The 27,488-nt window shown below is 43.5% G+C and overlaps 1 protein-coding gene across 1 annotated transcript in view; it reads right to left on the reverse strand.

Annotated features, from left to right (window-relative positions):
• The window catches only part of LOC148879929 (uncharacterized), a 31,160-nt gene extending 19,409 nt beyond the window's left edge, over positions 1–11,751 (reverse strand). Inside the window, exons 1-2 of the mRNA XM_088961690.1 lie at positions 11,352–11,751; positions 10,476–10,542 (exon numbers count right to left, since the gene is read on the reverse strand). Coding sequence (XP_088817816.1) covers positions 10,476–10,542; positions 11,352–11,594 — 310 coding nt within the window. The 5' untranslated portion in view covers positions 11,595–11,751. The remainder of the gene's footprint in view (positions 1–10,475; positions 10,543–11,351) is intronic.
• Between the last annotated feature and the right edge of the window lie 15,737 nt (positions 11,752–27,488).

A 27,488-nucleotide genomic window follows, 5' to 3' on the forward strand; every position in this document is an offset into this window, starting at 1 on the left:
TCCAAAGTAACTCAGCATAAAGTTCATTCATGATCTTTTAACACACTTTCAACTTTGAAGGATCCCAAGTTTCCTAAAGAGCAACCACCAAAGTTGAATTTTATCAACCCTTGTCTGGAGGGCTCTCAGACCTCAAGATAGAATCCCATGGTGTTGATAGGACTATAAGTGTGTACTCGAGGGTAGAACAGTTTATTATTGTTTCTTTATGAAACTAGCAGACATGGAGAAATTTATAATTTTCCTTCTCATTTCCAGTAGTTAATATAAAAGATAGCAAAGCAACAGGTGCACCCCACAATTGTTGTTTTCTTCTTCATTCAGTTTCTCTTCTTTTCTTCTTCTCACTCTCACTACCTTCTATAGTTTCTTCTCATCATGAGAACAACCTTGCTTCCTTTAAAATGGAAATCCAGCAGGCTACTCTAACAGCAATAAGATGAACATAATGCCCATGTCTTGACTTTTTGTTATAAAAGATTCTTGTATTTCTTTCATTCTACATACACCAACCAAAGAACATTTGCCTTGGTACAACTCCACATAATCTTTCTCTCTTAGTAGAAAAAAGGAGATACATCTTCCATATATGAAGGAGCAGACCAAGAATCACCAAAAAAGAAGGAATGGTGGTTGCTTATAGCCAAGAGGAATAAATGTTTGCATTCTCACCATTCTTGAATCTTGAGGCATGAAACACACACGAGGACTGAGGGAAGAGGCACCAAATTTTCCTTTCCTGTTGGAAAATTTCACCAGTATTTATATGATTGAATCATCAAACTGTTTGACCTGGTTACTAGGTGGCAGGTTACCCACTGACCTAGACAGTCAAATTGATGAATCATCATCTGGAAAGAAAAGTGGGTCAGTCATGGGTCCCGGTTTTAAAGCATAGCACCTGACAGTAGGTTGTTTCCATATACAAAAATATTGTAGTCTAGGAAAAACAAGCCAGTGTTCTACCCACCCACCCCTACGGGCCTACCCCTAGCCAAACATCCTCACAAAACTTGACACTGTCTGGAGTGGAGTCATATTGAATGTGTCTCGTGAACATAATGTACACAGTCTCTATTGTTTTCCATGGGCAATGTAAATTGTAATGTCCAACAAGGTTGTTATTTGTCATTTAAAACACCAATTGGAACTTTCTTTAAAAAGTTGTACCATTATTGGAAAAAAAAAAAACCTCTAGAATATGGCATTTTTCTATCAAGTAGAATGTAGCACTTCGCTATCAAAGAGATTTAACTCTTGGGTAACCAGATAGTACATTAAAATGTGTGGAAGAATATTAAATAATTTTGAAATTAGACTGTATAAGCCAATGTGCAGTGGAAGATGAATGAAATTATTTTAAAATTACACAACTCTTGGGTAACCAGATAGTACATTAAAATGTGTGGAAGAATATTAAATAATTTTGAAATTAGACTGTATAAGCCAATGTGCAGTGGAAGATGAATGAAATGATTTTAAAATTACACATTATAAGCCAATTTATTAAGCTTACTGTTCAATAACAGATTAAGATGCTAAGAAAATATGTCATATTCAATAGATTCCCAAGAAAGCATGACATTAAGAAGAAAATGTGATTGTTTTCACTTGATAGTGAGGCCGACCAGAAATAAGAGAAGAAGAGAAGAGAAGAAGAAGAAAGGAGAGAAGAGAAGAGATTGGCAATAGAACAGTGCTGGCGGCACCAACTTTATTATATTATATAGGGCGGCAAAAATAAGAAGGGAAAAGACCCTTGTGCCCCTGTTGTAAATGAGTACAATAACAGACATAACAGAAATAAAAAAGATTGAAATAAAAAAATGCCTTAACTAGCCAAACAGACCCTAACACAAAAAACTAAATTATCTCAACACTCCCCTTCAAGTTGGAGCATAGATGTCAATCATGCCCAACTTGTCACACAGATCATTGCACCGCACATGATGAAGACCTTTGGTGAAGATATCTGCAAGTTCTTCTGAGCTGACATATGGAGTACACACTTCTCCATTTACAAGTTTCTCTCTAATAAAATGCTTGTCCACTTCAATGTGTTTCGTCCTATCGTGCAGGATTGGATTAGCAGCTTTATTGTCACAGTAGAGTGACATAGGATTGCTCACTGCAAAACCCAGTTCACCTAACAGATTTCTTATCCACATGATTTCAGCAACCCCATGAGACATCACTCTATATTCTGCTTCAGCACTAGATCTAGCCACCACACTTTGTTTTTTACTTCTCCATGTGACCAGGTTTCCTCCTACAAAGGCACAATACCCACTGGTAGACTTTCGGTCATCGACTGCTCCTGCCCAATCAGCATTAGTATATACTTCCACCTTTAAGTGACCATGTTTCTGGAACAACAAACCAGCTCTGGGAAACTTCTTGAGGTATCTAAGGATCCTCTCTGCAGCTTCAAAGTGAGTTGTCGTAGGATTGTGCATGAATTGACTAAGGACACCCACTGCATAAGCAATATCAAGCCTGGTCATAGACAAATATAAGAGTCTCCCTACGAGTCTCTGGAACTTTTTCACATCTTTCAAAAATTCTCCCTGACTGTCTCCTAGATGATGATTAGATTCAATTGGTGAGTCAATTGGTTTTACCCCCAACTTGTCTGTATCTTCTAGTAGATCTAGTACATATTTCCGTTGGGAAATAAAGATGCCCTTGTGAGAGCGGGCAACTTCAATTCTAAGGAAATAACGTAAGGGGCCTAGATCTTTCACCTCAAATTTAGTGGCTAAGAATTTTTTTAGTCTCCGTATTTCAGCCTCCCAATCTCCCGTGATCACTATGCCATCCACATACACAATAAGAGTTGCAATTTTTCCTTCATCTCTTTTCACAAATAGAGTGTGATCTGACTGGCATTGGTTGAACCCCATATGTTGGACTGCTAAATGGAACTTACTAAACCAAGCCCGAGGTGATTGTTTCAACCCATATAAAGATTTTTTTAACCTGCACGCCTTTTGTTCACTGCCTTTGGCACAGAAACCTGGAGGTTGGGTCATGTACACCTCCTCTTCCAAGTCACCATTCAAGAAAGCATTTTTTATGTCCAATTGGTGAGGTTCCCAGTCAAGATTTGTTGCCAATGAAAGAAGGATCCTGATAGAGTTCATCTTGGCCACTAGAGCAGAAGTCTCTACATAGTCCACTCCATATACCTGTGTAAAGCCTCTTGCCACCAGTCTAGCCTTGTACCTTTCAACAGTTCCATCAACCTTGTGTTTCACTGAGAACACCCACTTGCAACCCACTGGTTCCTTCCCTTCAAGAAGGTCCACCAACTCCCAAGTGCCATTTTTGTGTAATGCATCAATTTCTTCCTGCATTGCATCTGTCCATTCAGGTTTAGATAAAGCTTCTGCCGCATTCTTAGGAACGAGGACACTGTCCGCAGAAGAGATGAATGCACGGAATGAAGGTGAAACATGATCATAGGACATAAAATTAGAGATAGGATGATTAGTGGTATAAGATCTAACACCCTTTCTCTTAGCAATAGGAATATCAAGATCATTGATGATAGGTGAATCAACATTTAGAGGAACAAGCATATCAATAGGAACAAGTGTACTTGGCTGATGAGACGGATCTGCCTCTGGTGAATCCGATGATGTTGGTTGCTTAGTGTCAGGTCCCACAGCTCTTGAACTCTACTGACTTTTATGGCAACGATGAAAAACCCAGAATGGAGGAGGATCGGGTAAAGGAGATAGTTGAGGTTGAGTCGCCTGTTTCTCCTCAACCCTACTCTCCCCCTGAGGAGAAACCGAGAAGAAAGGTTGATTCTCAAAGAATGATACATTAATAAAGACATTATACTTGCAAGAGGTAGGATCATAGCAGCGATACTCCTTTTGAGATAAAGGGTAACCAAGGAAAACACAAGGAATAGCCCAAGGATCAAGCTTACCTCGAGTAGGGGACAGGTTATGGACAAAGCAACGACACCCAAAAACACACATCGGAATGGTGGACAATGGAGCTGTAGGAAACAAAAGCTGATGTGGGGCCTTATACTCTAGCAACCGAGACGGCATACGGTTGATTATGTATGTAGCACACAAAACGGCATCCATCCAAAAACGTTTTGACACATTCATATGAATTAATAAGCCACGAGCTACTTCAAGAAGGTGACGGTTCTTTCGTTCAGCAACACCATTTTGTTGGGGTGTCCTGACACGAGCTTCGCTGAAGTGACCCACTCGAAGCAAAAAAATCCATGAGATCATTATGGAAGTATTCCTTCGCATTGTTTGACTGGAAGATATGGATTTCAGTTTGGAACTGAGTGAACACCATGCGTTGAAAGTCTTTTACAATTTTCGGCACTTCATCTCGAGATCGCATAGGGTAAACCCAAGTGTATCTAGAATAATCATCAATCAAGGTAATGAAGTACTTATATCCAGCCTCAGTGGATAGAGTAACAGGGCCCCAAACATCAGAATAAACAATATGAAATGGAAATTCAGATCTTTTATTTCTCAAAGGTAAAGAACTTCTACAATGTTTACTCAATTGACATGTCTAACACTGTAACTGACTCATTGACAAGGACTCAAACAACTTTGGAAACATAACTTTTAATGACTCAAAAGAAAGATGACCTAGACGACTATGCCATAAATAGGCTTGACTCTCACTTGACAAACTCATGGACTCTGTAGCCACAAGACCAGCTTTATTCTCCAACACGTAGAGACCATCCACCATGCTCCCTCTACCAATCGTCTTCCCCGAGACCAATCCTGAAACACACATGAAGACGGAAAAAAAGTGACTGAACAGTTCAAGGAGTGAGTTATACTACTAATGGACAGCAAATTAATAGGTAATTTCGAAACATGCAATACATTAAAAAGGGTAAGGCCGAGTGGGAGAGGTATGGTACATTGGCCAGCTATGGTAGAGAAGGAACCATCAGCTATTCTGACCTTATCTCTCCCAAAGAGGAGGTTATATGTCTAAAATAAATTTAACTTATCGATCATGTGGTTTGAGGCTCCAGAGTCAATAACCCAAGGAGAATCAATAGTATGAGATGACACATGGAAGGCAGTGCCAGCATTACCTGATGTAGACGCGAAAGAAGTAGAGAGAGTAGGACCATAATCCATCTGGTAGAGCGTCCTACCATACAATTCCAAATGGTCACGAAAGGAGTTGATAATTTCTTCCTTAGGGTCAAAACTGGGATGCCTCTCCTGAGTTACCAATGGACCAGTCTCTGTCGACGCCAAATTAGCTAAGTTATACTTCTTCTAATTCTGCTGGCTTGGTTCCTTGCCCTGATCAGGTGTTGACTTCTTACCCAAATCCTGTGCCCATTTAGGTTTTCCATGGAGACCCCAACATGTATCTCTCGTGTGTCGTGTCCTCTGGCAGTGAGTGCACCAAATTTGCTCTTATCATCTGTTCTTTTCTGAGAGTCACCTTTCTTAAAAGCACCTCCGACATTTGTATCTGAATTTCCCCGGACAGCTAGGGCAACTGACTCCCCCTCTACACAATTCATCACACTTAATCTACTCTCTTATGACTACACTAAGGCATACACCTCCTGAACTGATGGCAAGTCTTTACTACCCAAGATCTGCACCTGGATGGACTCATATGAAGGATTCAGCCCTAGGAGAAAGGCAAAGACCCACTGCTGAGATACAAGTGACTTATATGCCTTTGCATCTTCATCACACTTCCAATTTACATTATGGTAGTGATCAAGTTCTTTCCATATCGATGTCAAATCAGAATAGTACATTGAGAGACTCCTCTCCCCCTGCTTGCAAGTAGAGGATTCAGCTTGCAGTTGGTATATCTTGGCGTAATGTCGCTGCTCTGAATAGGTGGACTTTGCTTGTTCCCATATCTCACAAGCAATTTCAGCCCATATAAAAGTCTTCCTTACCTGTGGCAGCATGAAAACCAAGAGCCATGACATCGCCATACTATTCTCTTAGTTCCACCTATCATATTCAGCACTTCTGTACTTCGGTTCCTTCACTCTCCCATTGATATATCCTATTTTCCCCCCAGCAGTGATGTAGAGTTTTATTCCCCTAGACCATTCAAGGTAGTTTTTTGATGAATAATAATAAATTTATTGATTCAGAAGCAAATTTAGAGTGAGTTCATACATCATCCCAGCGAGAGGCGCGAGTTGCAGCCCCTCCTTGAATCTTACAAGTAAACTAGGAAAGAAAAACAAGAATCACAACTGAGCCCAAAATAATTCTTCCCTATTTACCCCTTGCTTAGCTAACATATCTGACAAAGTATTTGTTGATCTCCCCACCCACTGTACAGTGACCAACATATTCCTTGTCAACCAACTAAATTTCTTCATTTCATTCTTGTATCGCCACATAGCCTCTTCAGAATTTTTCAACCAACCCACCACCACTTTGGAATCCCCCTCGATTATTAGGTGTTGTACCCCCAACTGGTTTACAAATTGCACCCCTTGTACAGCAGCTAAAAGTTCTGCCCTGATGGAGTTCCCAAACCGCAAGAGACTTGAGTAAAGCAACAAAATCTCTCCCTTCGCATTTCTCAAAGCACCCCCATTCCAGATAAACCTGGATTACCCATGCTACTTCCAATCAAAGTTCAACTTTAGCGAGCCTTCGGATGGAGGAGACCAGCTTGTAATTGATTTGTCCTTTAGAGATGAACACCTCGCTACTGCTGACCAATTTCTCCAAAGGTCATTAAAGGAGAATTGATGAAAGATTTCCAAGGTCTTCAGCCAATGTATTGCCCTATTTAACACACAGTCTTTCAAATCCTGGCTGCTCCTTTCCTTTTCTTGAAAGATTCTAAGATTTCTTTCTTCCCAAAGAATCCAAATCAAGGCAGCACGAGCACATCTCCACATAATTCTCCCTACTTTTGTAGGCCGATAAAAGGTAGAATGGTTGAAGAGCATGTGAACTTCTGCTGGTAGACTCCAACTACCCCCAAACAACGAAAGTAGCCAAGCCCAAAGGTCTGCAGAAAAGGGACGAGATATTAATAGATGGTAACAATCCTCACCGTGAACTCTACAGAAGATACACCAATTAGGAGAAATACAGAGGAAAGGTATTCTCTTTTGTAGGTTATTTAAAGTGTTTACTTTCCCATGGAATACTTCCCAACAAAATGCCATAATTTTTGGGGGAACTGACCTACACCAAATTTCTTTTGACAGAAAGGGTTGGTGAGTAAAATGTTGAGAGATGGACTTGAAAAAAGAAGCACAAGTGAAGGTTCCATTGGGTCTAGGAGTCCAAACCCTCTTATCTAGCTTGGAGGGATCCAAACAAACTTGATTAAGACAACCAAGCAAAGCAGAAAGAGAATCAATTTCATCATCCCTAAGTCCTCTACGAAACCCAAAATCCCAAGTAGGATCTAAGGGTGTTCCCAAAGGTGAGACAAATTTTAAGACCACCTCTTTTTTGTACAAAGAAAAAGAAAAAAGCGAAGGGAACAAATCCTTTAATGGTGGGTGTGTCTCCTACCCAAATATCCTCCCAAAAAAGGATAGAGTTGCCAGAACAAACTTCATACCTGATAAAATTGAGGAATTGAGGAAGGGTGTCGTGAACAACCTTCCAAGGTGCTGCTAGGTTAGCTTGCTTCGATACACCAGCATCCCATCCATTCTCTGACCTCCCATGAATGCTTCCCACCACCTCCAAGGTAGTTCAGACCATCAAAGGGAATAACAGCCATGGGGAAACTCATATCCATGTTAGACAGTTTTGTATGCCCTTAGCTTCAATCCGATTTTATATACTTTTGATACTTAGTGTAAATAAATAAAGTGCATGTTTGATTCATGTTGTTTGGTATAATTCTGTGTAAGACCCTAAAACTGAACACTTATTGAGACTCGTGTTAGTTTTTAAATGTTCACAGCCATTGGATAAATCTGGGGAGATTTATCCTGCCAAGGCTGATACTGATGTGCCGCCAAGTGTTGGGATGGCCTGTCTCGGCCACCAGGGTAAGACCCAAGGCACATGCAGTATGGGATTACTCGAATCCTTGAACTGGACCAGATTTCCAATATTGCCTTGGACCTTGGAGACAGATGGGCAAAACTGGAAAGTTACACCTGACCCTAGACTCGATTATGATACTTCACTAGGTGTCGGATCGGGCTGTCTTTGATATGCCAATCAGTGAGATCCTTAGCGGGGGTCAAAACCTGGGCATGTTGGGGCAATCTGAGAATTCATCTGAGTGGGTGATCATAGTGACAGGATCAGCCCCTTTGTCGGACAAAGGTAATGATCGAGAATGCATTCTCTCTGATGGAAACCAAACTGCCGGCAGTTGATTTCAATTGTTGGAATTTTGTTTTTTGCAATATATACGGTTTCAATTGTTGATTTCATAGGGTCCATGTGATGGGCTCAGGGGTTCACTGAGCTTTTCAGTGAATTCGGCTAGGCCTTGTGATAAAGGCTAGGTTGAACCCATGTGGCCGGTGTGTAGATTAATGCTTGGGTCCCATGCCATACAAAGAAGCCCAACTGGGCAGCAGATTGGTAACTAGTTAAGCATTGAACACTTAATGGGCCAAAAACCCATTTCAAACTGGGCTAATATGATCACCCATCTATGGGGCGAATCTGGGATTATAGTTAGCAAAAGGATTGGGCATTTAACCTTATCCACTCTAGGAGACCAAATTCAAATCAGATTTGAATCTGGTAACCTCCTGATAAGATCAGGAGTAAGCTAACTTAATCTGCAGATAGGATTAAGATCATCCCCTATCCAAATACTGATTTGGATTGGGATAACTCCTAATTAGGAGGTTTCTTAATCAAGAAGAAAAGAGGAGAAACCCTAAGAGATCATAATCAGATTTTGAACCTAGGGTTTTGTGCAAGAAAAACATCCTGTGAATTGAGATTGGATCTCATATACACACTGCAGAGAGAAGAGAAGCAATTCAGCCATCTTCACTTCAGGAGTTCTCCTCCAGCTGCCGCCATTCTTTCTTACAAGATTCGATTTTTGAAGAATAAAAAAATCAAGAAATCGGTTCTTAACATCAGTTTTGCAGGAAAGACTGAAAAGATTTGGTGCTCAGAGTTTCCAATGGATTCTTGCGAAGGATTCAATGTGTAGGACGCACTCTGCTGGTTCCGCTCCACATACAGCTGTATCATCTTCAGCAGGAGCGGATCTTGGTGTAACTTTGGGCGTGAACACCAACTTTGGAAGATACTGCTTCTCTGGATCATGTATAATTCCCTCCTTGTCTTTTGGTTCAGATCCGGTTCAGTTATGGTTCAAGTAGGATCCTTGAATATTGTATTCTAAATTTAGGGAATATGATTCCCAGTTGGAAGAAGGTAGGAAATTTTTGAAATCCGCCCACCCATTCCGCAACCTTTTTGCGTCCATACGATGGATCCTACCATTCTTTCAATCCATTCCCCCACTCACTCCATTGTGACTCCCTGGAATCTCTAAAGTGGCAGAATTCTCAGAAGACATGGTCAAAACAGACAATCAGTCCCAAACACCGGACTTAGGATCCCTCCTTAGTCCAAAAAACATATGCTCCACACACGTACTCAGTCCACACCCACACTTGGGTTTGAAAACAGTCTGAGCACAAACAGTACCAATTTCAGGACAAAAAAAAAAAGGCAAGATTCGGTAGTTTTCAGACCTGTACGGTTTTGACAGTCCCAACCTACCAATCTTCCAGAATGTCTAAAAACATTAATCAACAAGAGATATCCTTAACACTTATAATCAAGCCAAAAAATTGAGATAACAGGTCATCCTTGACCTACAGTCACCTTAACACAGGAACAGAATCACACGATCCCAAAACACAAGAGGTATAAACCTTACAAAGGTCTGACAGCATTCAGTACACGACCAAGGAGGGTAAAGAAGAGAAAAGGAAGGACTGTACCAGTTGTAGATCTGTTTTCTTCAGCCCAAATACAGATCTCTGTTCCGCCCAGATTCAACAAGTTGGAGAAGGAAAGAAGCTTGTTCGATCTGTTCTCTCAGTCAGTATTCCTGCTCTGATACCATCTTGATAGTGAGGCCGGCCAGAAATAAGAGAAGAAGAAGAGAGAAAAGAGAGAAGAAGAGAAGAGATTGGTAATAGAACAGTGCTGGCGATGCCAATTTTATTATATTATATAGGGCAGTAGAAATAAGAAGGGAAAAGACCCTTGTGCCCCTGCTGTAAGTGAGTACAATAACAGAAATAACAGAAATAACAGAAATAAAAAAAATGAAATAAAAAAACGCCTTAACTAGCCAAACAGACCCTAACACAAAAAACTAAATTATCTCAACATTTTCTATTTTGCGATATTTTGAATTGCATAAATAATGTTCCATTTAACCATGTTGGCTGTCATAACAATAAGCAGATTTTGATGCTTCACAGTTCACACACAAATTTAGCTTACCAGATTCTTGCAGGCGGCCAACAACATCGCTGAAGCATTGCATATGATCGATCGAGTTGTTGGTGACCTGCAAGAAGTTCAATAATATATCAGGTATACAATTAATAAAAGTAAAATATGAAACAATACAGATTACAGAGTGCTTCCTATATGCATTTCAGATTCTCATCCTTCCGTTTTCTGTTTTGAACAGGCTATGTAATTTTGCCAAATGGGTCAACAACTGGTAACTTCCCAAAAGTTAGCTTATCAGTTTCATGAATGTTACTTTGGCCAAAATGCTAAAAGCACCACCTAGTTAGTGTAAGCTACCTAGCAGCTAAGAGGCAACCTCTTATGCAATAGTAATGAGGAACTTGCATCCTATCTTCTTAGCTGGAGCCTTGGAGGTTCCTTTTTAACAGACTTGTATTATATGCTTTCAGTGACAGTGACTCGGTATTGTCCTAAAGAACCCTGTCCGCTTTTTGGTGAGAAGATCCAGGCTGAGGTAACATGTAACGTCCAAGCATTCCAATATATTGGGATTATTCTACCATCTTCATTCTGTTCATTTCCCCAATTTGATTTCAGTAACTATAAGAAACTACGTTTCACATGAAAATACGAATTGCGGAACATTGTATTTCTTACAGAAACAACAGCTAAATGTAAACTATTTGATTTAACTATAAGGTCGTCGAGCACATGTAACCTAATGCTTAAACTCCCAGTTAAAATACTTTTCATTCATGGAAAGAACAAAATTGCGAAATTGTTATTTTGACCTAAAAAGAGGTTCAACTGTAGTAAGAGAGAATTGCAAATACAAAAACATAAAAAATGCATAAACTGAACAATTGAGAAGCTCTGGATCAACGAAACTAGGAAACATACCTGAGATAGAGCCAAGCGGAGGGAGGAGAAGAGGGACGTGAAGCTCTCGGCAATGGCCAGTGAATCCTTTTCAACGATTTCGATAGCTTTAAGGAGCTCATTCTGATCGAGCAAGGGTTTCGGTTCAAAACGACTTTCATGGGAATCCGGATTGTTTTGTATAGGCATAGGTATCGAATCTCGATTGGGGTCTGCAATTGGGTTATCCATCGTCGTCGAAGCAGTGTTTGTGCCTCTTTCCATTTACCGCGGGTTTTCTAATCTTGCTTTTCCTGCTACTTGTGCAATGTCAAGGATTTCGATTTCTGAGCCCTTCGTTTATTTGAATCAGTTGTGAGTTGTATAATTCCTTTACGCTGCGTTTGATAAATGTAAATATGGTTAACATTTTAAATACTCCATCTATTTTATGTTCCAACGCCTTAATTTTTGTTAAAAATTAATTATCAAAAGAATATAAATTTGTATCTAAAAAGTACAATAATGATATCTTTTCAAAGTATAAAAATGTCAAAAAATATATTTTTGATATGATAATCATTATTTTTTATATATAAAACAAACACTCACGAACTGAAATACATAAATACCTTAATTTAACGTTTATATTGCAAACAAATAAAGCTTTAAGCGAAAGAATACAAATACAAATATGTACAATGCAAATACATACAAAATAATACAAAATTCCAGAACTCTACAAATTTCCTTTCCAGACATTTGGGTGTGTTTGGTGAAGGGTTGAAATGAATTTGGAAAAAAAAAAATTCACATCAAATTAATTTAATTTAATTTATCCATAAATAAAAAATCCATTATAGCCACTAATGCTACTCAATTTGAGGTAGTTCTTGAACTGAGGTCATAATCAGATAATCCTGCCAATTAGGCGAAACCGAGGTGGAAGGACTAAGTCGTGCTCTAAGATCTGAAACCAAGAAGACAGTCAGAGGCCCAAGGAATTATTCCCAAGTAGATACTCTAACGCTCAAGTCAGTTGAGCAAAGTGGGCGGTTGGGCCAAGCAGTTAGAGAATGTTGATGGTCCGAGCAAAGTAACAGTATGGAAATCAAGAGTTTGATCCTTTACCTTGAGCGAGAGGTACCTTTTTATAGTCGAAAATCTGTGTCATGGTCAAATGAGACTTCTAAATTTATCAGGATGAAGTTAACCGTCGAGGTTTTTGGGATAAGACCTAATCCCCAGCGAAGTCCTCATCCGTACGACGTTCTCCTGTTTGGGTCGCACTTATCCACATGATGCGGCGTTGACATGGCCAAGGAGATAAAGTGAGCCGCGGGGATAACGCAATGCTGACGTGGCCGAGGAGATAAGATGGGCCATGGAGGTGACGGGGCACTGACGTGACCGAAGAGATAAAATGGCCACATATGCGACACGTAACGTCTAGGGCCAGCTCAACCATAACCCGAACACCCACTTAAATGGGACATAATTCCTAAATGTTAAATTATACCATTGATAGAAACACGAAGGGGAAAAGGAGTTGGATCACCTACCAAAAACAAGTTCCAACAACCTACCAATTTGATCCGATACATCTTGTTATAAAATTGGGGACAATCATAAAATTGGGACCCGTCATTAAAGTTGTAGGGTGTTGGAAGGTATTTTGTTGGCAGGGGTAAGGGAAAGAAGGTTGAACCCATTGTGACCCCTAAAAACGTGTACATATTAGCATAAAATCTCATTCATATTTTGCTCTTTTATGCTTGAGACTATGTGCCTTTTTTTTTAAAGGGATCGTATATGCAATTTTGTTAGAAAATAAAAACATATTCAAAGACCTCATGTAACAACTTAAACTTTTAGGTTGAATGGATTTTTTACATGGAATTAGAGTTGACCAAGTGGAATAGTGTTCGACTCTCATGGCCCCCACTATAATTAATTAAGTTTCAACCCAAGGTATGGGTGGGCCTGTGCTTGTCCATGCTTCAAGCCTGATGTGCTTTCATGTGAAATGGCATGTTAGAAAATAAAAATCTATTCAACGACATCACCTAACAGCTTAAGCTTTTAGGTTGAATGGTTCTTTTAGAAATTTATTGCATCAAATCAACTTTGGAAAAAAAAAATGAAGATTCCACTAGTGGTCTTAATTACAATTTCCATCCCAAACTTGTCATGGTCCATTGCCCCATCCACATTGATTTTGACAAAGGGTGCAGTAGGTGGGGACCAACCTTCAACAACAGCTGCAACGGGAGTGGTGAAAATGTTCATCTCTCAGTTTTTTAACTCTGCCAATTCCTCTAGTTTTAATGTAGGTAAGTAGGTATTGCATATGCAATCGCCACCCTCGCCCCTTTTAGCAAATTCTTTTGTTTTTTTTTTTTTTAATTTAGTCAAGCATGTTGTATCATGTACATAGGGGTGTAAACGAATCGAATTAGAAAGGTGATATTCAAATTTGAATCCGATTAAAAAACTCGATATTTGACGGGTTTTGAAAATTAATATTCAAATTCAAATCCGATTAAATATTCGAATATTCGATTCTATTTGAATTCGACTAATTAATTATTTTAGGTAACTAATAAATATATAAAATAAATATTTTATTTATATAAAGTATATAAATATACTATATAAACTAAATAAGACATTTAAATATTTTATATATTATATATAAGACTTAAACAATCGGTCAAATTTAGATATTTATTGAATCGAATCAGGTCATATCCAAATTCAAATCCGATTAACTATTCGTATGAATAGGATATCCGAATTTGACCAATTAGATATTCAAATTATCTGAATCCGATTCAATTATGTTGAATATCAAATTTGAAATCAGATTTTTGAATACCGTTGACACCCTACATGTATAGGAATCAGATCTTCTCTTATGGACCTGCCAAAATGAAGTCGTGGTGCTTAAGGACTTGAGTGTTAATAATTAAGTCTTTTTTAAACGCCATGTGAGTTTAATAAGTAGTGCACTATTTCTTGTATCAGTATCTTGGAATCCCAAACCCCTACATTTTTTTTTATTCATGAAGAACATCCAGCCTTTGAGATATATGTGAGGGCTTCCCCAACCAAAAGTCACGGCTTATAGCTTTGATTTGGGGTGCAAATAGGGGTGTCAATTGGACTAGATTTGGTCCAATCCGATCCAGTCCAATGTGAGTCCATTATAAATGGACCAGGTTCAATCCAATCCAATGAATGTTTTGACTTGGTCCAATTCAATGTCTGGACCGTTCAATCTGTTCAAATTTAGTTTGGACGGATCAAGTCCAATCTAATCTAATAAATATTTTGGACCAGATAGGTCCAATCCAATATATCTTGTTGGTCCATCCAAATTGATTTTGGACTGGATGGAGTCCAATCCAAATTGATTTTGGGCTGGACGGAGTCCAATCCAAAACCAGTCCATTGACACCCTTAGGTGCAAATGCCATGGGGTACTTACTGTGTTGCCATTAAGTAATTTGAGATTGTAGACAGGGCAGATTTGATAAGGATTTCTCTTTCAGCACGTGGCAAGCAATTGGACTCCCATAAACTCTAGTAGAGATAGAGTTGTTAGTATTCACCAAGGGAGCACCAAGATAGTTTTCTTTCCCTCTTAACTCCAAACTAATGAGCAATATCCATCCTTCTGGTTCTTCTATGGACTTTCTAGCTAAAGAAAATTGAGGATTTGTTGAGACTCGGCCAACCCCCACAATTTGAAACAACGTTTTTGAACTATCGTTGACCCAAACGGTCATACCATTTGGCCTGGGAATCGTTCAAGCAATCGGTTCTGTTTTACCTCAAATCCAAAATCTGGTCAAAAACCGTTGAAAAAGTCAATAAACCATTGACCTGGATGGTCAAACCGTTAACTCGTTCAACATTATTTGACCATTTTTTTAATTTTGCTGTCAGAACGGGCTGTCGGTTCGAACCGAACAGTCAGACCGTCGACTCAGAAACTGATGGCCAAAACGATTCCATTTCCGAGTCGTTTTTTAAAACGTTGATTTGAAATGATCTTTTTAAGAGTGTCAATTTTACCTCTGGTGCACCTTGCAAAGAGTAATATGTCGTGAGACAATCATAAGGTGATTCAACTTCAGATAGTTTTAGGCAATTTTGATACCATAGAGGAAGGCTGAGTCAAGGTGTTTGGCTAGGAGCTGGGGGATAAATAAATAAGGGGGAGGGGGCAGCCTTGACGAAGTCCCCTTTCAAGCTGAAGGGTGCCATTAAGCATGATCAAAAAGGTGGGAGTGACTAGATAGTAAAAGTCGGAGTAGAAACCTCTTCGTTGTAAAGTTCAAATAAAGAATTCCTATTCAATTCTATCATAGCCCTTAGAAAGATCAATCTTCAACATAAAACTTACACTAATTCCTCTCGTCTTCCTCATGAATTGAACAATCTCTATAATGGTTTTCAAAACTGGACCGGACCACACGGTCGGACCAGAAAAACCAAGAACCGGTCAGGTGACTAGTTTTGGTTTTCCCCAAAACTGTTGATTTTGGTCAGTAAACCACTGACCCGTGCGATTAACCGTTCAAACCATTCGAAACGTTTGAATGGTTTTCACCATTTTTTGTTTTTTTTTATTATTTTTTTTGTTAGAACAGGCTGACTGTTCAGGTCAAACATTCGTTTTTAAGGCCTATGATAGAACGGTTCGACTTGAACCGTTCAACCCAATAACCGGACCCCTGACCAGTTCTATCTCCGGGTCATTTTTAAAAACCATGATCTCTATAGCTATAACTTTTTTCAGTCATCGAGCATTGATTTTTGTAACAAATTTGCATGAAATGTTTGTAAGTCCAATGGGCCGAAGATCATTCACATAAACTGCACCCTCCTTTTTCAGGATAAGAGCCAAGATGGTATCGTTAACTTCTACAACTCGGGTTTGATCCCTAAAACCTAATTCCACAAATTCATGCCGAATTTTTGGTTGGCAGGATTGATAAAATAATGCATGAATTCCATAAGGACCTGGAACCTTCAAGAGACAACGGAGAAGATAGCAAATTTAATTTCATTTATCAATGTTGATGGAGGGTGATTTGGCCCGACCTCGTAGCACGGGGACATGTTGGTACAACTTGGCATAAGTGATAGCTCAGCGTGGCAGCCTGACCATAACTCGGCGTATTGAACTCGCCAGAGCCCAGTAATACAACTCGGCGGACGTGGTAGCTTGCCGAGAAGAAACATCCAGCATACTCCGAATTCTCCCTAAGGGAGGGGGATTTCTGAGCTCCTCCCAGTGGGCCCTGAACTCTTCCTTCCTGAGAAGGGAACACCCCGATCTACGGGAAGTATCCCAAAGTGGGGACACTTCGGGACAGCCCCATTAACGCTCCTGCCCATACTTGCCTAAGGCTCGCCTCAAGCACTCGCACCTCGGCTACCCCCAACACCCCGGTGTAGGGTAGCTCGGACCAAGGCAACTCGGTGCAAAGTAGCTCGGCAACCTATAGGAAAGATCTGCCTAACAATAGTACCTGCCTAATTTGGGGGCTACGCCCATGTCTCTTGTCAGGCGGCATCGTGCCTGCCACTTCTGCCAGATGTGGCACGCCTGATAGGTCCGTACCCTGCAATGGCTGCCCACACCCGCCACCTCGGCTCTGGCAGTAACGACTGTGGCAGAGACGGTTACACCTGATTTGAGAGATCTTCAATATAAAATGACCTCGACCCTCGAAGAGAAGGGGTATTGAACTTGCGCCATCTGCACTCTCAACTCTTTGATTGTATTCTTCAAATTTCTCAGAGTTCTAACTTAAGCATCGGAGTGTTCCCGTTGGGCGAGCTCCCCGAGAATTCTTCACCTTCCTCTTCGCCTCAGGTACTGCCCGTCACCAGCTAGGAGTGCTCGGATTGCGCAGCATCATTTGGCATCGTCTGTGGGAAACACTACAAAAAGCCTTCCTCTAATCTCCACAACTCTCTCTCTAAAATTCAGCATTCATGGCTTCTTCCAGCAATGCTGGACAAGGTGCAAACCAAAACACCTTTGAGGAACAACCCCAACTTCCCACTATCTGCATCGGATAGTTCACCGTCCCCCTCTCTGCGAACAGAGTTCCTAGACTGAATATGCCTTAAACAGCAGCACCCGTGAATGTTCCACTTCCCCCTACAATTGGAGCAACCTTCCCTAAACCCTTCGTCATCCCTCCAGTGGACAGCCAAAGCCAGCTTGAGGACCGGATGCAGTGCATGCGAGCTATGCAAGCTCAAATGCAACAGTTCCAACAGCTTCAACTTTATCAGCAGTAAGTGTTGCACCAAGTTTCCTAGTATCAGTATCAACAACAATTTCCCCCACTGCCTCAGGCCCATCAGCCATTCCCTCCTCGGCATCCGGCCATGCAGCAAGCTAAGCCCCGCCACCGGAACAAACTTCCTTCTCGCCGAGGAGAGACCTTAGCATCGTCTCGTGGCGGAAAAGAGAGACCAGCTACCCCTGCCTCGCAGCTTGTAGTTAGGTTGGGGGCCTCCCTGCCAGTTAGGCCCGCGTTGCCTCAACATTCGCAGTTCGAGCTCCCACTTGCGGAAAACCAGTTCAAGGTGCTGGCCGTAGAATTGAGGCAAGGCCCCTCAGTTCGCAGCTACTGATAGCAGTCCGAGCCCCTCCCTGGGCCCATCGAGCTTGGTAATATCGAAGCCAACAGCACCAACGCCGAGCTAGCAAGGAAGCAGCGAAGGCACCGCCGAGCTCGCCGAGCTCCCACTCACGATTGCTCGAGCTCCGGGGTAAGGAAGAGGTAAGCTCAGGTGAAGGAAAAGTTATTCCACTTCTTTCAGTTCCTTCTCCTCTGTCGCCAGAACTTCTTGTTGTTCCTATGCCAAAGGATTTCAAGCTTCCCCCACTGGATAAGTATGACGGGTCCTTTGACCCGAATGACCATGTGGACGCCTTCCAGTCCCAGATGCACCTAGCAAGGGCCAGTGAATCTTGTATGTGCATGGCTTTCTCCACCACCTTCAAAGGGGTAGCCCGTACATGGTACCGAAACCTTGCACCTAGATCGATAAGGAGCTGGGCGCAGTTCGTGCAAGTCTTTGTTTCCCACTTTGTCACCAGCAAGAGATGCCCAAGAACTTAAGAGAGCCTCCTTGGCATAGTCTAGAAGGAAGGGGAATCCATCCAAAGCTATATCAAGCGATTCAACGACACTTGTTTGCAAATACCCGACCTGGACCCTGCAGTTTGGCTCACTGCGGCCAAGCGAGGCATCACCCATAAAAAATTCAAGTGGCATGTGGTTGTTAATCAACCCAAGACTGTGACCGAGTTCCTCAAGCTCATGGATAAGTTTATAGGGACGTAGGAGGAGATCAACCAGAAAGGTGAACAAGCCCTTGAGAAAAGAAAAAGGGAGATAGAGCCCTCAACCCAGGGCGATAGTAAGAAGAAGAAGGACCAAGCTCAGGGGGTAAGGCCAGGACAACCTTTCCGAGCTCCGACAACAGAAAGGGCGGACTACACGCCCCTGAACGCGAAGCAGGCCAAGATCCTTATGGCCATCAAGGATGCCCCATATGTGAAGTGGCCACCTCGGTTGAAGGCAGACCCTAATGTAAGGAATAAAAATTTGTATTGTAATTTCCATAAAGACCACGATCATAGTACCAAAAACTGTAAAAACCTCCGCGATGAGATAGAGGAGCTCATCTGTCACGGATACCTAAGGAATTTTGTACAGAATAATAATAATAATAAAGTAGATCGGCAGGGGGAGCAGAGTAGAGATGCTCCCGAACCCAGCAGGCAGGCAGAGCAACTACAGAGGCAGCCCCCGGAAGAGAGACCAGTTCGGGGGACTATCCATGTGATCGTTGGAGGTTCAATTGTCGCAGGCTGCACTTCGACAGCAGCTCGAGCATCAGATTGCGATGCCGCTAGGCAAGAGCAGAATTCCTCGAAGTGGCCAAGGATGGAAGACCCGATCTTCTTCACAGATGACGACGTGCACGGGTTCACTACCCCCATGATGGCGCGCTCGTCATAAAGATAAAGATTAATGACTTTGAAGTCAGGCGTGTCCTCATCGACTCGGGAAGCTCGACAGATATCCTTTTCAAAGCAGCATTTGACCAGCTCCAGCTCCAAGAAAGTGACCTAAAGGCCACAAATACCCCCGTGGTAGGCTTCACCGGAGAGGAAGTTAGGCCCCTGGGAAGGATTACAGTACCTGTGGAAGTCGACACTTGGCCTAGCATAGTGAGGCTCAACCACGACTTCTTAGTGGTCGCAACCCCCTCCCCATACAATGCCATAGTAAGTTGGCCGATCAACCATGCCCTACGTGCTGTGGTCTCCACTTACTATCTAGCAATGAAGTTCCCCATAGACTTCGGAATAGGGATAGCGTAGGGTGACCAGCTTGAGTCTCGCAAGTGCTACGTCACCGCCCTTAAAGGGAAAGCTAAGGTGGCCGACGACCTCGAGCTGGAACGACCTACGGAGCAATGCGAGGAACGAGCTGCACCCACAGAAGAGACTGTCTCCTTCCCGACATCGACAAAGGACCCATCTCGGACACTTCAGATCGGCGCTTCTTTTGAGGAGCCTCTACGATCCCAACTGGTAAGTTTTTTACTTAAAAATTTCGATGTTTTTGCATGGTCCACGGCAGAGATGCCCGGCATAGACTCTAGCATTATGACTCACAAGCTGAATACTAATCCTGTAGTTAGGCCCGTTAGACAGAAGAAATACAACTTAGCCCCAGAGTGATGGATGGAAGTCGATGAGGAGGTCGGGAAGCTCCTCGCAGCCGACTTTATCAGGGAAGTCCATTACCCGAGCTGGGTGGCCAACCCCATTCTAGTAAAAAAAGCTAACGGTAAATGGCGCATGTGCGTCGACTACACCGACCTGAATCAATCTTGCCCAAAGGACTGCTTCCCAGTCCCCAGGATCAACCGTCTGGTGGACGCGACCTCAGGGCATGAGTTGCTGAGCTTCTTAGATGCCTATTCGGGCTACAACCAGATCAGGATGGATCCAACTGACGAAGAAAAGACTGCCTTCATAACCGAGCTCAGCCTGTCCTATTACAAGGTCATGCCCTTTGGGTTGAAAAATGCTGGGGCAATCTTTCAGAGAGTTGTAAATAAATTATTTGAGCCATTGATTGGCAGGAAAATAGAATGTTATGTAGACAAAATGGTCGTCAAAACCCAATTTTCACATGATTTAATACAAGATTTGCATTCGGTTTTTGAAATTCCGCGAAAGTTTAATATGAAATTGAACCTGAATAAGTGTGTCTTCGGTGTCACCTCGGGTAAATTCCTAGGGTACATCGTTAACCGGTGCGGCATTGAGGCTAACCCGGACAAAATTAAGGCTATCCTAGAAATGAGACCACCCCGGAAATTGAAAGAGGTTCAGAAGTTGAACGGCCGTTTAGCCGCTCTGAGCCGTTTCATGTCCAAGTCGACAGACCGTTGCCTGACTTTCTTTAAGGCAATTAAAAGCAAAGGCTTCAAATGGACTGAAGAATATTAGCTCGCGTTCAACGAGCTCAAAAAGTACTTCGCCAGCATCCTAGTCTTAACCCGACCCGAAGAGGGTGATGTTTTAGAGTTGTACCTCTTGGCAAGTGATGAGGTGGTCAGCTCGGTACTAATAAGAGAAGTAGATCGGGTCCAACGACCCGTCTACTATGTTAGTAAAGTGTTGCAGGGAGTAGAGACTAGGTACCCAGAGATAGAAAAGCTAGCCTATGCCCTAGTCATTGCAGCTCGGAAGCTCCGTCCATACTTCCAAGCTCACACCATCATCGTCTTTACCAATAAACCTCTAAGGCAAGTCCTTTTCAAGACTGAGGTCTCCGGAAGGTTAACAAAGTGGGCCATCGAGCTTAGCGAGTACAAGCTCCAGTACAAGCTGCGAACTGTTATCAGGGCCCAAGCCTTGGCAAATTTTGTCGCAGAATGCACCTTCAGCTCCGAAGTCCCCAGGTCGGTCAAACACGAGGCCCCCCGGCTCAGGTGAGCCCGAGGTTCCCAGGCCGGTCAAGCGCGAGCACCGTGAAGTAGCAACCAACGCGGCATCTCTCATAGTCAGACCAAGTGAAAACTGGGATGTGGGGCCCTAGATCCTTCACGTAGATGGCTCGTCAAACCAGCAGGGCAGCGGAGCTGGGATCGTTCTATACGGGCCGAGCAGTGTGAAACTGGAGTATGCATTACGCTTCGATTTCGTGGCATCCAACAACGAAGTAGAGTACGGGGTGTTACTAGCTGAGCTGAATCTAGCAAACGAGGTGAAAGCCAAGCACATTGTTGTTTGCAGTGATTCTCAGCTTGTGGTCAAGTAGGTTACGGGTGAGTACGAAGCTCGTGAGCCAACCATGATAGCTTACTTAGCCAAAGTAAGAGGGGCTTTGCTCAACTTCCAGTCACACTTCATCCAACGGATCCCGAGATCAAAGAACGTTGAGGCCGATGCCCTATCCCGGTTAGCCAGCACTAGTGATAACAACATGAGAACCGTGTATGTAGAGAACTTACCTCGGCCTAGAAATCTCGGGGGGGCAGAGGAGGTCGCTCCCATCGTTCAAGTAGAGTCGAGCTGGATTGATCCACTTGCGAGCTTCTTGCTACATGGAACCCTCCCTGCAGATCGTAATGCCGCCAGAAGGGTAGAGCGTCAGACAACCAAATATGTCATGATAGACGAGCGGTTGTAACAAAGATCCTACACGCTCCCCTATCTGCGCTGCTTGCGACCCTCTGAGGCCGAGCTCGTCCTCCGCGATACTAATGAGGGCCTGTGCGGCAGACACTTGGGGGGCAGGGCCCTCGCCCAGAAAGCACTGCGATAGGGGTACTACTGGCCAACGATGAAGGCAGACGCAACCGAATTCGTCAAAAGATGCGACAAGTGTCAAAAGTGTGCCAACATCCACGTGGGGGATCGATTATTTCACTAAGTGGGTTGAGGCTGAACCCCTCACAACAATCACTGCTCGGAATGTGCAAAACTTCTTCTGGAAGAGCATAATGTGCCATTTTGGACTACCTCAGGTACTGATCTCTGACAACGGTAAGCAGTTCGAGGACATCAAATTCCAGAACTGGTGTCAAGACATGGGAATTCAACAGAATTTCACCTTGGTCGCACACCCTCAAGCAAATGGTCAAGCGGAAGTCACGAACAGAGCTATCCTCTACGGACTAAAGGCACACCTAGGCCGAGCTAAAGGACTATGGGCAGACGAGCTGCCCAGCATATTATGGGCTTATCGGACCACAATAAAGACCACAACAGGCGAGACTCCCTTCAATCTCACTTACAACACTGAAGCAGTCATCCCAGCCGAGATCGAGGTCCCCATGCTCCGACTAGAAGCATATGATGACAAGGAAAATGAAGATGAGGTACGCACCAACCTCGACCTACTTTATGAGGTACGGGACCTCACATATATCAGGACTGCGGCCTACCAGCAAAGAGTAGCACAGTACTATAATGCTAAGGTCAAAAAGCGGAACTTCCGCATTGGAGACCTGGTTCTTCATAAAGTTAAGGTGTCTGAGCCCGGCATTGGTAAGCTCGGGCCTAATTGGGAAGGACCCTAACGAGTAAAGCAGGTGCTCGGGGAAGGTACATACGAGCTTGAAACCCTAGAAGGGAAACAAGTACCTTGGGCATGGAACATTGTCAACTTAAGGCAATATTACCCATGATCGCCGAGTTGAGTGAACTACGAGTCGTTCTCTGAGCCTAAGGGCCAAAATGCCGAGCTAACGATGACCTCGGCATTATAAAACCCAGTCGCCTCTTCGGCATGGGAAAACTCCAAGAGGGGGTGGACCGTAGTCGCTCTCAGAACCTAAGGGCCAAAATGCCGAGCTAACAATAACCTTGGCACTATAGGACCCAGTCGCCTCTTCGGCATGGTTAGACTCTAGGAGGGAGTGACTAACCCCAGCCAAAGGGCTAAAACACTGAGCTAACCAAGGGCCTCGGCACTACAGTGCATAGTATGCCAAGGATGCAAGCAGCTCAGGTATGGACCCTACGGCGCTTAGCCCACCTCGGCATACAACGGGTTGGACCCGCTAGGGATAGCCAGCAAGTCAAGTACTGGAAGACAGTTCGGGCATATGCCTTACCATTTCGCTCACCTCGGTGTACATTATAAAAACCACCCCTACAAGGTACTGGGAGACAGTTCGGGGAGGCGACAGATGAAAAACCCTACTTCGGACACTTAATAGTTCGGATAAGGCAGTCATTCTGGCAAAAGTATAAAGTGTGCAGTACTTAGCAAAAAAGCGAAATTCATTGATTGAGAGTTCCATACAACGAGCTCGGTAAAAAAGAAAAGAAACTAAAACTGAGCTCATAGGCTCAAGGTACAAGGACTACACAAACTATTTGGGGGACTCGTCATCTTTACTCGGAACCTCCTTAGGAGCTTTTGCCAGGTTGGTGGCATCTGCCTCTTTATCCTTGGTCTCCTCTATGGCTTGGTTGAAGATCTCAGTTTTCTCCTCAATATCGGCCTTGAGGAACTCCACCTCGTGCTTTAGGACCCCTTTATCCTCCTTAAGGCCTTTCACCTCGAGCTCCAAAGCCCCCTTGCCTGCCTGGAGGGTGTTCACCCCGCTCTTCAGCTCATCCCTCTCGCGTGCCAACTCCTCTTTCTCCGCCATCAGCGCCTTGATGACATTCTTCTGAGCTGAAGCATCGCTCTCCAGCCGATAGATTTGGTCGCGAGCTGCCCTCAGATTGGTGTGGGCTGTGCAAGCCGAGCCCTCGGCAGCTAGAGCCTACTTCAGATGCCTCTTGGACTGAAGGGTCAAAGCGTGCACGACGGAGTTCACCTGACCAGAGAGGATTGTTTAGCACCGAAGAGATGTACAAAAAAAAATGAAAGGGGGATAAAAGAGAAGAGAGAGAAGGGTCTTTATAACTTACCACCATTGTGTGGGTGGCAACCCGGGCTCCGAGCTGAGCAGGAGTGAGGTCAGCTCAAACGGAGACCTATTCGGTATAGATAACCCCCTTGCTCTTTCGAAGGCCGCACTGAGGAATCAGGATGCTACAGGCTCCCTCTTGACTCCCCGAGCTGGAAATGGCCATCTCGGCTATGCGGATGAGCTCAGCGGAAGCTTCAGTCGCTACATCAGCGGCCTCGGTGGTGACCTCGGGCTCCGCAACTGCCTGTGGAGCAGGTTCTGCCGATGTCTCAGGCTCCCGAGGTGGTAGGATCTCCTCTAAGTCAATGATTGGAGGTACGTCAGGGAGCTCAAGCTCAGAGGTAGGAGCTTGCGGAAGCTTGGGGAGAATGGTTGAAGCACTCTTCTTTATTGAGAGGATCGAGCAAAAAATATCTAAGTTCAAAGGAAGGACATACTCGAAGCGAAGGGATATGTTCCCAATCACGTTATGAACAGAGTTCGGATGTAGTTGGTCTATTGTGACGTTGAAGTGGTTCAGGACCTCTACGATAAGAGGGTGGAAAGGAAGATGGAGCCCGGTTATAAGCTACTCCCGAAAGATCACGATCTCGTTAGGACCGTGCTCCCATGGGAAGTTACCCACAGGAAGACTGTAGGTATACTCCCTAGGTAGATTGTATTGCTGGATGAGGTATCGGAGCCTCTCCAGGGTCATAGTGGAGGGGCCGAACCTATCTGGCATCCGACCTCGGTGAGAGGTGGACGCCAGATTACCCGATGCCTCCCACGCCTCGGGAGACTGGACTTCGGTGGGGTCACCCTGAGTCGAGGTACCTACCTCGGGCTCATCCAGTTGGCTTTCGAAGCTAGACATAGTGGAGAAAACCAAAACAAATTGGAAGGAAAGGAAACTGAAAGAAAAGCAAAGAGAAATCACCAAGGAAAAGCAACCGAACTAGGGAGAATTGACCCGAGCTGGAGACCTTAGACACGAGCTCAAGACAAATGCTGAGGACTTATGGCGAGGGAAAATGACCAGGACCCCCGCTATTTATAGCCACTATACTCGGGCATCAATGGTCAAGATCAAAACGATCTGACGGCTCTCAAGAAAATTGGCTACGTAACCCCTGAGGTGAAATTGGTTTAGCGCATTTTTTGACGTCCGCGCATAGATTGTACACGACCCGGGTTGCCCTTGATCGAGCTGAGCAGTGAAATGGTCTGACCAATAAGCCGCCTGACCAGGAGGCCAGAGCTCCGAGCCAAATCCACCCGGTACACCGTGGACTCCCCACACTGGGTCAGAACCCCCAGCACGGGGAGTGAGGGGCAATTGATGGAGGGTGATTTGTTCCGACCTCGTAGCACAGGGACACATGGGTACAACCTCGCATAAGTGACAGCTCAGCTTGGCAGCCTGGCCATAACTCGACGTATTGAACTCGCTAGAGCCCATCAATACAGCTCGGTGGACGTGGCAGCTCACCGAGAAGAAACGTCCAACATACTCCGAATTCTCCCTAAGGGAGGGGGACTCCTGAGCTCCTCCCAGTGGGCCCTGAACTCTTCCTTCTTAAGAAGGGAACACCCTGATCTACGAGAAGTATCCCGAAGTGGGGACGCTTCGGGACAACCCCATTAACACTCCTGCCCATACTTGCCTAAGGCTCGCCTCAAGCACTCGTACCTCGGCTACCCCCAACACCCTAGTGTAGGGTAGCTCGGACCAAGGCGGCTCGGTGCAAAGTAACTCGGCAACCTATAGGAATGATCTGCCTGACAATAGTACCTGTCGAATCTGGAGGCTATGCCTACGTCTCTTGTCAAGCGGTGCCGTGCCTGCCACTTCTGCCAGATGTGGCACGCCTGACAGATCCGTACCCTGCAACGGCTGCCCACATCCGCCACCTCGGCTTTGACAGTAATGGCTGTGGCAGAGGCGATTACACCTGATTTGAGAGATCTTCAATATAAAAAGACCCCGACCCTCGAACAGAAGGGGTATTGAACTTGCGCCATCTGCACTCTCAGCTCTTTGATTGTATTCTTCAGTTTTCTCAGAGTTCTAAGTTAAGCATCGGAGTGTTCCTACCGGGCGAGCTCCCCGTGAATTCTTCACCTTCCTCTTCGCCTCAGGTACCATCCATCACCAGCTAGGAGCCAGGTTTCCGCCAACTAAGAGTGCCCGGATCGCGCAGCATCAAATGTCGCCTTATAGAACTTGTCATTATTCATTTCATCCATAATTTGCTAAGGAATAAACTCTGAATCATACTATTCAAAATCAGGCCTTGCCAAGGTGAAGGGGTTAATATAGATCTCTCTGACCGTGGTGGAAGGGGTGCAAGTTGGGTTGGCCCGAGTTAACAGTTTACACTATTTCGAGCTCAGGTTTCGGGTTTGGCCTATTGAAATTTTGACAAAATCTCAATCTTAACTCGGAAAAGTTGCACCCCTAGGTGGAAATAGTAGATTCATCAAAAGTTTGCTCCCCGTTTTTGTCGTTAAGCCTGTGAATATTATTGGTCATAAGGAAGGTCTTCAGGTTACAACTTCCATCCTTCAAACGCATAGCCTTTTCATTTCTAGAAACCTAGACACGTGACATTTTTTAAGAAGTTGTTGTTAAATCTCACAATCCACTACCACCATTCAGACAAGTGGCCTTTTCATTTTCTGGAAAGCTAGACATGTGGCAATTTCTAAGAAATTCCCGTAAAAGCCCACAACCCACTACTAGGCTATAACCCCCCACCATTGGACATGTGGCATTTTCATTTTCTAGAAAGCTAAACACGTGGCATTTTTTGAGAAATTGGTGCGAAAACCTACAACCCACTACCACCCTTCAAACACGTGGCATACTATTAATTTAAGAAATATGATTCAAAAAGTGGGTTGTTTCACTCTTAAGCATTCCTAATAGACAATTATTTATTAGCTTAACATATGTTTATCCATAGTCTATTAAATACAAGTGGTGGGATCCATTAAAAGATTACCATAAACCCACGTTTGTTTTTAAATGATTTTTTTTTCAAAAAGGAAATATTTTATTAATTACAAACTTGATTTAACTTTTAGGAAGCAACATAATTTAACTTTAAAAAATAAATAACTCAAAATAAATTTATTAGATAAATAGTAAATACCAAATAAAGTGGGTTATTGTTTATCAATAAGATCTCATTTAATATCTTAAAT

This window comes from Nelumbo lutea, chromosome 1 (genome assembly GCF_056320005.1).
Source record: "Nelumbo lutea isolate HS-2025 chromosome 1, American lotus-T2T, whole genome shotgun sequence".
Lineage (NCBI taxonomy): Eukaryota > Viridiplantae > Streptophyta > Magnoliopsida > Proteales > Nelumbonaceae > Nelumbo > Nelumbo lutea.